Source organism: Lasioglossum baleicum, chromosome 5, assembly GCF_051020765.1.
Source record: "Lasioglossum baleicum chromosome 5, iyLasBale1, whole genome shotgun sequence".
Classification (NCBI taxonomy): Eukaryota; Metazoa; Arthropoda; class Insecta; order Hymenoptera; family Halictidae; genus Lasioglossum; species Lasioglossum baleicum.
In genome coordinates this window covers 5,994,084-6,008,819 of record NC_134933.1, presented here as the reverse complement: position 1 = coordinate 6,008,819, position 14,736 = coordinate 5,994,084, and the positions used below count along the sequence as shown (strand labels likewise).

Here is a 14,736-nt window from a genome sequence, read left to right as displayed (position 1 = left end):
TACAGGATCGAGAAGAATGATCGGACGCGGGAACACCTCCACGGTGAACGAACGCACACGCGTGTTGCACTTTTGCAGAAAACAGGGGCAGAAAGTTGCCAAGCCAAGCTGTTACGCGATCGATGGGTCCGTCTGGTGACTCGGGAACACTTTCGCCTGGCGAGCACGCGATAGTAACGGAAATTGAAAAAGTCCGTGTCGATTAGTCCAATTGGTCTGAAGACTTTTTTCCTGTCTCTGGCTTCTCCCCTTTCTGTCAACCCCGTGACCGATGGAAATTCTTTAATTAGAGTAAACGAGCCACCGGCAAGTTGAAAAGTCGTGAACGCTTGCGCGGATTTGTCCGACAATTTTGGGAATGTTTTTGTATATAGAAATCGATGAATAAAACGATGTAAATTTTTACAATTTCAAGATTATTTTGTTAGTTTTGAACTGACTTATCGTGGTAAGGGTAGAATACCATGCAAAATCAACCTGTTCAGCGTAACCCGTAAAAATTGGAATTCTTTAAATTGTAATGTAACACACATTTGTTCTCTTTAAATTTCGAATTCCAGATTTTTATTAATATTTTGAAATTTGTACTAAAAAGATAAAAGTAGAGATGTTAATTAAAAGTTTTTAATGTCAAAACTACGCCGTTGTAACGAGTAGCGGGGGGAACACTCGATTTTTGAGTTTATACTCCGAATGTTTCGAAAATATGGAAGAAGTCGTTCGAGGTGAATTTCGTGTAAAAACCATAGTATTCGGGGGACATTAAAAATCAGCACGGTGGACGATTACGACGTCTGGGGAGTTCGCACCGCTTCTTCCCAGCTCCAGCGATGAAAGCGTTCATTTTTTCACAAAAAGACATGCAAATATTAGGATTACCGTAGGCATATATGAATTTTAAACGCTCTCGGCGACCTCTTGGACCCTCTGCCTTCCAACAGGGTCGTTAAGTTAATAACTTTTTATCGAATCACGTGATTTCATGTCCGAAGAACTTGCGGGGATTTCGTACGGTATCTTAAACTCGCGGCAACTGGCTGTAACTGTCTTTTCATGGTAAATTAGGCGAATATTTAACCAACGTAAAAGAACGAATACATCACAAAACTGCTGTGGTTGTTTGATTTGTTCTCATCTAATTGTGGAAAATATAGTAGATGATTTTCCAGCAACGTTCCCATATTTTGTCCAACCCCTGAAATTTCATTCCGAGCTAATAAATTATACAACGAATTTTCTACTTTGAACATAGCCTTCCGAAAGAGATGCAAATATTGCAGTGCAACATTATGCAATGAAAAATTATTGTAATAAGCTTATAATAAAATTGTTGTAGTATGGTCCAAATACTGAATTGAAGGATTAAGAAACCGGCAGTGACTAATATTCAATTTTCGGAATATTGTTAAATCACCGCCTGTAGGTAATGTGCTAAGAGATAACAGACGATGTCGAAGAAAAACGAGATTACGAAGGAAGGAGAAGCAAAACTGTGTACACAATGCAATCTAATACATAAGATACAACTGTAGACGATTTCCACGGCAATCGTCGTTATTTCTGCAGCTTATGAAAGCCGGGGCACACGCCATCGTCATTACGTAACATGATGGCGAGCTGCCACCAAACGAAAACGCTGTTATCGCGCGCGGAGTCTCCATTGATTCTTTTTACCTTTCCAGATGGGTAGCCAGCGAATGGAGTATATGCAGCACAAGCTGCGGGGGAGGATCCCGGACCAGAGCCATTTTCTGCACCGAGGAGAACGGCAATGAGACTACAAAGGTAAATAAGGGACGGAATGGAGATAATTTAAATACGCGAAATCCCTTTATATTAAATTCCGGGATTTCGGCTCGGGGGATACGACCCGGTTCCGTTCCGTTCCCGTGAAAAACACGGCACGCCAGTGTTTTCCAACCTCGTGGCCATGGAACCGGTTCGAAACCCGGGATATCCTCTTATAAATCGCGTCCGGGTCTTATTCTATCGTCCCCGTAAGAAGATTCGATGCGATTTGCCCGAAACCTTACTTTTATTCGTCACGTCTTAGCGATTTATCGACGCAGATCGAACCGAAACCACGATCACCGGTCGCCGGAATAAATATGTTACACGTTCACTGCTTTATCAACCAGTTTTCGGCGACAGAATAGTTCCCTCCTTTTTTAATCTGTTTATTCAATGTATTGAATAAACTTGGAATAATGTTATCGGCGCACGGTTCGATCAAATTCTACACGTGCGCCGATAACATTATTCCAAGTTTATTCAAACAATTTCGATCGACAAGAATTTATCATTCAATGTATTGTTTAAAGTTTACTTATTGTAACTGGTGTGATTGCTTCAAATATTTTCGAAATGATAAATTCTGAACTTTTTTTGAATTCATGAATTTTCCTGACATACATACAAGTACATTATACAGATACATTTTACAAACAAGGGTTTGGCACAGCAATGGGTTCACCCATTTCCCCTGCCATTGCCAATCTGGTGATGGAAGAATTGGAAAACGTTTCCATTTCAAAGCTACCTTTCGAATTAACAATATATGAAAGATACGTTGATGACATTTTCACTTGTTGCAAACCTGATCAAATTACAATTTCATTGGATACTTTCAACAGTTTTCAAAACAGACTTCAGTTCACTAATGGAATTGAGATCAATTCAAGGTTGAATTTTCTTGACGTTAGTATAATTAAGACGGGTAAAGAATTAAAAACGAATTGGTACCACGAAACTAGTTGGTCTGGCAGATACGTAAGTTTTCACTCTTTCCATCCGTTACAACATAAAATGGGCCTCATCAAAGGTCTAATTGATCGTGCCATCCTTCTTGCAAATCCAGAATTTAGATCTGATAATTTGTTGTTAATTAGAAATGCACTCCAACGTAATGAATACCCTGTTAATCTTATTTCCAATATTATCAAAGAAAGACTATTTGAAATATATCACCCCCTTTTCGTCGAAAAATGAAAAGAGAAAAAGTTCAAAATAACAGGTCCAATTAATCGGAAAACACAGTAGTCATTCCATATGTGGAAAATATTTCTAATGACATCAGGAGAATTTTCAGAAAGGTTGGAATTCACACAATCTATAGGATACCATTATATCTAAAAAAGACTGGTTTCCACCCATAAAAGATAAATTGCCATTACTAAAAAGTTGTAACATAGTATATGCAATACCATGCAAAGGCTGTAACCAAGCATACATTGGACAGACGTCTAGACATTTAGCCACACGGATCACGGAACACAAACGTAACATCGATATGCGTCGTTCCTTTGTTCTGACGTTTAGTTCTTCCTTAACGGCCACATGGTTTCAGTTTAACGTCTACCGGCATGGAGTTAGTTTTCTCAAAAGTTCCATCATTAAATTAATATAATTCGTTTACCCTTAGCAAGTATGTCAAAGTTATACATATTGGTATTACACGGTTTTGTTGAACAATTACTATAGCTTACAGTATTTTACAGACGCAAAATTTCTCTTGAAAATGGCCCACATTTGGATCGAAACGTCGAGGACAATTTAAATTGCAAAATTGCTTAGTGAGTAACATCTGATCGAACCTGTGGCGCCGAAATCATTAAATTGTTCATTTGCACTATCCACGATCGACATAAAGGAAAATTCATTGATAATTTTAATCGCGGATTAGCGAGTCACGTCAGTGGTGCGGTTCATAATCCTTCGCAAATATAAATCCCGTGGAGTTCACCAGCGGCGTCATTCGCGGACATAAATAGGTTAATAATTTCCTTCATCTTTGAAGATTCACGAGGTGCTCAGTCCTCTAGAACCACCGAGAAGATACACGTCCAGCCATCCATCCATCCATCCACCCATTCGATGTCTACGACAGCCCCGCAAAATCCCACGAACCCTAACCCAGTTCGGTTCGTTTAAACTGGAAGGGCCGCCCGCGGTTCTGTGTCAACCACCGTAAAATCCTCTCATCCGAGACTCGTCGAGCGCCTGGAACACGCGCACACGTTCCCCAAGGTACAGGGCGCCTAAAATCTATGGGACACCCTGAAACATGCGCCGGAAACATCCTCAAACACTAAACACAAAATCGAAAAAGCAACTGACACGCGTGGAAAAAATTTGTTAAGTTGTCCCCGAAGCTCGTTTCGATCAACGTGTGTGATGCAAATTCAAAGTTGTTTTTAAGAAATCAAGTTGCATGGTCAAGTAAGAGGATGATTTGAAAATAACAAAATATCAAGGAACAGATGATTGCATATATGCATACACCGTGTTATTTAATGATATTAACCCTTTGCACTCGAATGGCGAGTCTGAGGCGCGCGCCCTAAAAATTATTTAAAATTATTCAAAACAGTTTTAACATCATTAAATTTGTCTGTATTCTATACATTGTAAAAAACTCAACTGTTATATAAGAAAACAGGTTCAATTTGATGTACACAATGTAAAAAAGATTACATAGAACAAAAATGATCTGGGTTAAAACAAATATCTTGATTTTGGAATTCAAATTGCTTTGAGTCCAAAGGGTTAAAGTCACACATTACGAACAAAATTTTTGGAACGACCTAATAATATTTCGGAGATGAAGTCTCCGTTTGAAAAAGGTCAAAGAACTTTTTGACGTCTCTCGCGTAGAGGATTTGCATGTTTCCAGTGTCCCTTATTTTTGGAATAACCTGTACGTATGATTAGACGTACGGTGCACCGCCGAGGATTTTCCTGCCACCCCCGTCGTCCACCCCCGCAGCTCTACCTGCGAAAAACGGCTAGACGGCTCTCTGGTTGGTAATAGGGGGTGTAATACGTGTAGTAATGTCTCGTCGACCGTACGATTATTCAGTGATTACAGGCTAAATGACGTTTGTTCTGAACTGCAAGGGCTGTGATAACTGTTGATACTTGATCTTGAAAATTCACCCTAAAACTTCTCGCTGCGAGAGCATACAAGCACATTGCAACCACTGCGATGTGTTTTCTATGGAACCTTAAGTGGACTTTCCATTTTAGATTGAATTAATTTATTTAACCCTCTTCAGGGTGGATCACCTTTAAACTGTACCCACTTTAAACTGTAGGTCCCGTCGCTTATAATAACCATAGCAGTTGAAGAAGCGACGTAAACCAATCAATCAAAAAAGAAAAAAGGGTGGATCACTTGCTCTTATCATTTTTATTTACGTCGAAATAACGATCTCCTAGTGTTGCACGGTTCCCAAATAAATTTTAAGAAATCGTTCTAATCGAAATCTGTTATCTAATCAATCATATACCAAAGTAGAACTTCGACATGGTATTTCGAGGGAACCAAACGAATAATTCGAATCTCAGCCAAGGGATGGACCAGTGGAAACGAATGAAAACATTCGAGACCTAATGTATGTCCCACGAAATCACTCGTCGCCCAAGATGAATCGTGTTAGAGCTTTAAATCCTTCTCGTTACAGCTGCCCGACCACAAGTGCAGCGGCATGCACAAGCCCCGTAACCAGGAGACCTGCAACACCATCTCCTGCCCCATGTGGGAGACCAATAAATGGAGCGAGGTGAGTACAAGAGAAACCTTGGATACCAGAACTGGGACCCTTGCGCGAGCCATGAACATGCAAAACGGGACGAGCGGTTGCTCCGTACAGATAGACGAGAGTCATTCGCTTGATGCTGGAATTTAGGGCTTTAGACGCCATGGGGAAGGAGTATTTATTGCCCTCCAACTTCCTCTTAGCCGTGGCTAAGGATCGTCGTATTTATTATCGTTTTAGCAAGGAATCGGGGAATCATGAACTCTTCTATGGAAACTTCTATGGACTTCTATGGAAGGACTTCTATGAAAACCTATCAAAAAAGAAAAAACAGTTTTTATTTTTATGATTTTGTGCGGATTGAAGGAACTGCTGCTTCGAGCAGGGAAATTGATCATTTTTACACCCCGATAAAACGGTATATGCTTGTTGAACAAACACGAAACGTTAATTCCTATCCGAACAGGGTTAAGGGTGTCACACGAGTTCTAGGAACCTTTTGTCTCTTCGAGGGACGTTAACGGGTCGACGCAGATGAACGTGTAACGTTTCTCCATCCAGTTATATCTGTCTATTCGCATCAGGAAATCCGATTTCCTCCGGGAACAGTAAACAGGTCGGGCTTGCTGATTGTTGCAAAGGGAAATGAAACTCGTTCAACAATTTGCTTTGTGCGAGCTGGTTGTTTTGCCATCGTGCAGCGCCGAGGCTAACATCAAGTTGCGGTGCTTCTTCCGTAATCGTCCGACAATTTTTTCACATGGGACCGCCAGTTAAAGTGAAACTGCTCTTTCGGAACGTGGAAGAACTGTCAAAGTCACAACGTTGTCGATTTCGGGCGGTTAAAGCGTTGATCTCTCGCACTTAGTATGATGAGAAGTCTAAAAAACGTAAAAAAAGAATTCGTTTAAATTTTTCGACATTAAAAAAAGTTGATTTTCGAGGTTGAAAAAATTATTTTGTATTAGCCCAATCCCTTCCGAATAAAACAAAAAGAACGTAGCTCAATCGGACAAACAGTTCCTGAGATAAAAATTCGTAAGTGAGGCCCGTTCTCGCCAAAATGGGCAAAAATTCGAAACCGGCAAAATGATGACTTAAACCCTCCCTACTTTCACATGGACTACAACATATTTCATTTAGAACAAAATCGACGATGGTGCCTGTAAAAAATGATCGATTTAGCATGGAATGACCCTTTGACATTTTACCACGGCGGCGTTTCTTGCATTCAATTTCTAATAATTCATTAAGTTTACCAGGTCCAAAACATTCGGCAAAAATTCCCAAATATGTGCTTCGTAATTTGAAATATGTCGATTTTTCTCAGAATTTTTTATGTAATTAAAACCGGTTTGTTTTTATAGCAAAGTATCTGGTTGAATTTATGCGTAAAATGTATTTGCTTGCTTCATGCAATAGTTTGTTTGTGTTCATTGTATCTCTGTGATTCCTACAATAATATCGAATTCCATCGCGTCGATCGGTGATTCTAGCGTTGAGAAGATTTTCAGCGAGAGGAAGGCGGAGATGGTATTCGCAAGGTTCGATGAATGAATTATGAAATAATGGAACACGCCGCGCCGTGCCGTTTCGTTTCCTCGGAGTTCGGTAGAAAGCTTCTACTCGGTTGTGCTCGCACAGAATGTCCTGATATCCGGCAAGAATGGAGATATTGGCATTGAGGAAAATTTAAACTGACGTGCCGGAAACGGTCGACAAGGAATCGAACATCGGTACGCATACAGAAGTTCGGCCGAGGCAAACTTTAAGAATCAAGTAATTCCGAGCGAGCTACTCCGGTGTCCTGGCAAAAAGGATCAACTCGCGAAGTTGAAGTACCCGAACGGAAGAAACTTCTTCTTGCTACTTTCAATATCGGCGGGAACTGAAACTGGTACACAATAGTCGTCCACCACTGTTTGCGAGCATTTGCCCACTGCTGATGTTCTTATTGTCAAATTAAATTTTTAAAAATTGGTTCTTTCTGTTAGATACCATCATCGCATCCCTCGGGAAACAACAAAGAACGCGAAGCCCCGCCAGTTTCCGCAATGCCAGTCAAAACGTGTCTAATTCTCGTTCTAAATCGAATAGCGGCCGCGTGTGCTGGCAAATTGTGCTAAATAATTCAAGACTTCTTCTCAGCCTCTTATTTCATGCATGCCCTCTTCCGCCATGTTTTCTGAACCCGGAAGCGTCGCTCGAGGACTACAAATTTTTTCGTCCTTTCACCGAGGACGTTGACGAAGTGGCAGCACAGCTGGAAGAGGCGTGTCTCTATCCTTTTTTGCGGATGGAGCGTCCAAGAAGCGACGATGAGCGCGAACGCGGGTGGGCGTAGAGAGGAGGGGTTTGTTTGACGAGAAAATCGTCCTGTTTGATGTCGGCGGCCCGTTACGTCCTCAAAGAAAACGACAGAGGGACGAGGACGGAGGGGGAGATTTCGCGTGCAGCCACTCTGACGAAGGGGGATGAAACAGGTGTAACCGCGTTGCATTTATCGCGAAGACTGGAAAACTCATCCCCCGTATGAGACAATTTTACGCGGGCGAGAACACGTCGCCTTTTCCGCGTTGGTTATTGACGGGATCCAGAGAGTAGCAATCATGCTTGGTTGGCTACCTCGGTTTCGAGAAGATCTGATTTCGACGAATTTCTCAAGAGCTGACGATTCCGTGAGGCGCGAACGCCGTCTGGGAACGTTTGAGCAAATTAACAGCTCGCCGAAATGGTGGTAAATTGCTCGTAAATTAATCGCGGACCTCCTTGCACAGGCGTAAGCCGCTGTTTGAAAGCGGGACTTCCGGTGTTCAACCTGTAATCGCTATTAAGTGGACTCTGGCAATCGGTACGGTGCTTATTTTCTAGAACATGAAGATAGTTATGAAAAATATCGACGAAGTCTGAATCGCTGACAGACGATGGTGACCTCCGCAACATTACACAACGTCGATCGCGTGGAAAGAAAGAACGATCGGGCGTCCTCCCCGAAGGGTTAAATCGATTGCTGCATCGAGAGACCCGCCGCCAAAGTGCGTCGCCGTTGCACACTTGCACTGTCGCTTGTCGTCCGCGTTTCCCCTGACATTTCCGCGTAACAAATGCGATTCAGATACAGAGGAAGCGCATTGTAGAGGGTTTCGGACGACTCCGCGGCGCCTGTGGGAGCCGCGGGGGCTCGTTTTGGCACGATCCTCGATGACCGACTCTCTCCGCCGTGCCATTTCTTGCCCGGGCCCGACAACTGTGTCCTGAAAAGCGCGATATCTGCTGGAACCGTTCCAGACATTCGGTCGCGGCCACGTCCGATTTCGTGCGTTTATGGAAATTTAAATCCACTCGAGGCCCCCGGACGTTCTGCTTTCAGTCTTCGACCGGCCCGATAAATAGAATGCAAAACACATCACCCTTCGTGCCCTCAATTACTCATCTTCTATCCCAACACTTGACTGATCCAGTCCAGTTTACCGGCGTGTTCGTCACATTTTTCTAATTGAAACGACTCCAAACACGACATCAGTCGGATCGTGTTTAGTTGTTTATTCCACGACACAGTAGAGCCTCGATTATCCGAACAGTTACCTAGCTACAGTCTTACATTGAACATTTGCTACGTCGAAAAATCTGTGGAAACGCTAAGCAAACATTCTCTGGTCGGTCAAGATATATATCCACGTCGGAACTTGCGTCGCGTCGGTGATTTCAACGGTGGCCCCTTTTCGGATGCATGGTGCGAGCTTGAGCAATGCTCATTGAACGAGGTGCACGTGCGCGACGCCTGCGTCTCGAATGCAATCGGCAACGGTGAATTCGCCGTCGAGTGGCGACACGGGGCATTTTCCGCGAGAATGCACTCTCTCTCGTCCTCTTCTTCGCGCCTCTCCTCTCGAACAGCTCTTATCGCGTATTTTTTTCTCCTTCGCCTTCCCGACCGACCGTTTGTCTTCCACATACTCGTTGCTCGCGAGAAATGCCCCTTGAACGCTGCGGAATTGCCTCTTTCGCTCGGCAATCCTTGCGATCCCTTTCTCCGAACGCGCATTCCACGCGGTTTGCGAGCTTCCGTTCTGTTTGACTACTTGCTCGCCGATCGTTGCAATCAAATTGCATCAAGAGCATCGAGAAAGACCTTATTTTCAACCCTTTCTATCCTGGGGCCGGGTGTAGTCATTTTCTGGGGCTGGTTGCGGGCCAAAGGTAACTGCATCCACCAGTAAAAGGACTATTTGTTAAATTTCGTACAGGGAATGCGATTCTGTGGTTATTTGGAATGTTGATATCAAGATACTACAGTATTCTACATGCTAAACTATTCTACATACTAAATAAGTACAACGAGTGTTGTATAAAGCTTGAATGTTCGAAGCTCCAGAGCTCAGTCTTAAAGACTAAGTTTCTAAGGCTACAATTATATACAGCTTAAGCTTTCAAAGCTTTAGGAATCAAAGCTTCAACGCTCAGTTATAGCTATGTATATGTTATTTATTTTCTAAAAAGTTTAACCATGAATTTAAACACATGAAAGCTGAAATTGTGGATCGGTTTAGCCTGTTTCTTTTTCCGTAATTAAATTTCCAGCTTTTGGAAAAGATTCTTCGCTTGGAACACTTGTAGCAGGAATTGACAAAATATCTAATGCCATTTGACTTAAACTCGGAAACGATGTTTTTCGAGTGTTCCACCAAACGAGTGGATCTGTATCTTCAGATTCTTGCGACAATATTTATACTGTATCAATTTCATTGGAATTATTTATTTCTGATTTTTTATAAATGTTAGAAAATAAAGAAGTGGTAGGATTGTTCGATGTATAAAGTTCTTTTGACGCTTCCTGGAGTGTTTGTTTCGCAGTATCTTCTGCAGAGCAATAATTAACGTAAAAATAGTTCTTCAATTTTTCTAAAACAATTGTATTTCCTCTCTGGATAAATCAAGCGTTGTTTGAGTGAGGATCTAAGATAACAGCGAATTCACTCAAATCATTCAAGTAAATTCTTGTAAATTCTTACAAGACCTTCACAATTTTGGTTTTCGCTTGCTCGTCTTTATAGTCGCACAAAATCAGCAAGATGCTTAGAAAACCCTTCAAAACTCGAAGACCGTGATAAAAGACAATAATAAAAGCTTCACCAGCATATGCCGGACCCGGAGGCAGCTCGACGAGCGAGAAAATATATCGAGCCAGTTCATTTTCCCTCGAAACGACGCGCTCAGAGGTACACGTCGTTATTAATGGGCGCACGTATAAGGACATCGCGACGTCACGTAACAGCACACTGTTTACGCGTGTTTTCGCGAACAGAGGCTGCATCCAGCAGAGACACACGATCGGTTAGAGGAACGTTGTCGGACCGTTTCGACGCAGGAAATTAAAGTAACTCGCTCGTAGCGAGCCCGCGACACGCCGTTCCGTTTATATGTATTCAGAGACAAACTGGAAACGCAAAGAAACTTTCTCGCCGTGGGGGGGGGGGGGAAGAAAAATAAAATTTTACGGCGTCGTATCTCAGGCGGCGGGAGCTCGGTGGGAGTCTACCGAATGCAACGAGCTGCGGAAAACCGAGGCTGCGGGACGCAACTCGCGGCGAAGCAACCTCGAGAGGCGCAAACAGACGCAACAATGAGGGACAAGTTGTACGAGGAAGGTCGAACGCGGACTTTCAGACTGGAAAAGTCAGCCCGGAGGATTCTCTAGCCCCGGGAATCCAGTTGGTTATGCTTTATTCATGAGTATCTGCTAAATGCGACCGCGGATATCGCGTTTCAGCCACTCGGATGCCAAACTGATCGGCTCCGTGAAACGAAAACGATGTTACCGAACTATTCCTTGAAAATTCTTCTGAGGAATTACAAATGCGTGAGGCTAAATGCAGATTTTCTATTGTACAATACAGAATTAAGGTAGCAGTGTCAATCGTGAGATGATTTGTTCTCTTCCGTTGATTGGGTGGTCTGTTTATTACTATTGCCCGGCGATACGTAAAGCGGCGGTATTTCGCCGACTCGTAACGAGGACGCGTCCCCTGACGCGGAATATTTTAAGGTTCTGTCTCCTCGCAACCCTGGGAAAGATCCTGGGAAAAGGGAGAGGGGAGGCCGAGGTCGCAAATTGAAAGTTAAATTTTATTTTCCTTCCTCACCCGCTGGGAGATTACCCGGCACGCTTGTGCCATTTCTGTTTCTGCTGTTGCCCGGAATTTTGTTCGTTTAATCCGGTCGGGTCTCGAGGATTGTTTGAATTTTTTGGGTCGGCGGGAAAGGAGCGACTTATATTCGATATTTATGCGTCGGCATGAATGTTCATGAATATTCGGATACTTGGGACTAGACTGCGAATCTTTATGCACAAGTTTTTGTACGTCATTTTGTAGAAACCGAAGGGGAAGAGGTTAGAAAAATCCCGGGACGAATAGTAACGTATTAGGCCATAAATCATTTCTGCTTTAGCGTTCTAAACTTTTGCGGGCAAGTTGAAGAAAAATGTTCCAGCCAGTGAGTCAAACATTTTTTCGGAAAATCCGAGGTTCGATATGAAAAAGAAGGTTGCACACGACGAGGCGATGACCAGAAGTCCCGGCAGCCACCCCCGCGGCAGTTTCTTATCTGTTCCGATAACAATGGGCGGCGAACAGGGTGGCATCGAAGGCGGCACGAAAATAGCCCCAGTCACGTGTAAACGAAAGTGTACGTAGTGTGATTTACGGCTCATCTCATGCTTGATCGATACACAATGGCGGTGCTCGTCTCCGCGCTGTCGAAGGAAACGATGCTAGGCTGACGGGGGCAGCGTGGAAATGGCGTCGGTATCCTTTTGCCAGCGATACATAAAGGCCAGCCTCTTATGCCCGTCAGCACGGTAATGATTTCATCCGAGGTTGGTGCCCGGACCAGCGAAAAAGAGGGACGAACCGTCCCCCACCTTCCCCGGAAGACAGGAATTGATAGATTTCTCTCTTTTGTGAGCTCGGGAGCCATGCAAATATTGAACTGAAAGCACAGGGCTCCTTAAAGCACTCCCATGATATCGGACCTTCTCGTGGAAGGGGTTGGATTCCGGAGAAAGACGCTGCGGGGTGGAAAAAGCTGGGGAGAGGAACGGGGGGAGAGACGGAGGGTAAGATTGGGTTGGTGGGAAGTTGGAAAACAGGAGAAACTGAGGGGAAGAAGTACAAAAACACAACGAAAAGGGACTGTATAAAAGTTAGCGCTGAAGATGTAGCTGTTTGGCAAGAACTCCAGTATCCAATCCGTTAATTGTCAATACATGTTCTACCCCAAACATGCAAACAGAAAAACGCTTCAACTTCAACCGTCTTAAATTTCTTAAATTCAAAGTTCTTAAATTGCTGAACGTACCACGATGTTTCCCAAAATTTTAACCGGATGGGACCGTAGAGAAGTTATTAATTGACGAAGCTGAGGAGTGTGCCCTATTGTCAATGCACGAGACGCAATTCCAAGTGCCACTACAATTGTTAACTATGGGGCAGAGTGCATCGCAAAGGGATAGAGACGTAAACGCGAGGAATGCGATGGGTTAGACAAGAGCAGGCGGAAAGGGTGCAGGGTGGGAAAGGTAAAAGAAGGTGATCGAACCGAGAAGTGAAACGGGGACAGAAGCAAATAGCGCTGATGGGCGGGGACATCGGCGAGAGGGCGGAGGCGGAAGAAAAGGCCAGAGTGCCTAAGTCGAGCGGGTTTCCGCTTTTCCGTCCGTGTCACCTTTCCACCTCCGACGTCTTGAACGATAGCTCCGGCATGGCATCCGGGGCTTTTTGTTCATCGTTTTTCTCGCGTTTCATCGTGCTCGCCCCTAAACCGCTCAACCCGCTCTCGGCTCTTACCTTTTCCGATCAAGCGGACTTTATTCTGGCTGAGAGAAGTTTGAGGCCGCCTCGAACGAGACGCCTGGCTTCGCGTGAACTGGAAATGGTACCCGCCACTTCGGATTCGGCCGCGATTCGGTTTGACGTCGAAGCGAATCTGATCGGCACCGTTCGAAACAGAAACATTCACCAATCCTCTATCTCGCTAGCCAATCAATTCGAGCGAAACGCTCCTGAAACCGTACATACAAGAATTTTATAACTTCTAGACCTGGGAAAAGGGATACGAACTTGGATAAGTGGTCGCAGTGGTCGTCGGAACTCGAAAAACCCCTTATCCTACGGTTTCAGCCTCTTTGAAAGGCGGCTGCTTCGGAGATTTGCGTTTGATCGATTTTGGGATCGTTTTGAGGGCATGGATATGCGAATTAAGAGTCAGATCGTCTTGCTGGCTTGTTCTGATGCTAGGAAAAATTCTTGGTGATCAACAGAAGCAATTACTCGGCGTCTTCCGTGACAGGAAGCAAAGAGGTCAGCCGACGAGCTTTGTTTCCGGATTTACAGAGCTCGCCGAGAGAATTCGTTCGATGTTTCTGCATGTCACGCCCAGTGTTCGCGAGCCTCCGACACTTGGACGAATAATGAAGCCCTGAACCCGCGGAAGTTAAAAAGCTTCCTACCTTTCGAGGCTCATGCTCATTTCCGCCAGCGAAATCATTCTCGAAGGATGTTCGCGCTCGGTGTAATTGAATGCGGACCTCGATTTTCTGGAACGGAGTACGTGTGGCTCACCCAATCTTATTCCAGGAAATGTTTCATGCAATTAAAAGTTTGAAAAATGTAGGAAGTTTTCTTACTTGCATAGGAATTAGACCAAAATAATTAGACTTGTGACCATACAGGGTGTCTCAGCTAACTTGACCACATTGAATATCTTTGTTGCTTTTAAAGATACGTCAAATGTCTGAAGAAGAAAGTTGAATGGTAAAATGGGGCTCAGACGATACCAAAAAAATTTTTGTTTTTATGTAATTTTTTTTAGAGATATGAAGGTCACCTTCATTTTTTTGAATGGAATGTCCTATTTTTTATACCATGAATCGATAGAGTATCAAATTCTGAGTAAAAATATATTGACCTTCATATGTTCTACATCTAATAGTTTACGAGATATTATCGAAACAATTTTCTTTTTTCTTTGGATAATATCTCGTTACCTATTATTAGGTTTAGGACATATGAAGGTCAACACTTTTATACTCAGAATTTGATACTCTATCGACCTATGATATAAAAAATACCTCATTCCATTAAAAAAAATGGAGGTGACCTCCATATCTCTAAAAAAAATTACATAAAAACAAAAAATT

General features: G+C 43.4%; 1 protein-coding gene across 4 annotated transcripts in view; it reads left to right on the top strand.

Annotated features, from left to right (window-relative positions):
- Nucleotides 1-14,736, top strand: part of Nolo (ADAMTS-like no long nerve cord) — a 295,981-nt gene that overhangs the window by 261,777 nt on the left and 19,468 nt on the right. For all 4 annotated transcript variants that reach the window (XM_076423268.1, XM_076423270.1, XM_076423269.1 and 1 more), the window contains exons 9-10: nt 1,683-1,785; nt 5,463-5,561. In XM_076423268.1, the coding sequence (XP_076279383.1) occupies nt 1,683-1,785; nt 5,463-5,561 (202 nt within the window). The remainder of the gene's footprint in view (nt 1-1,682; nt 1,786-5,462; nt 5,562-14,736) is intronic.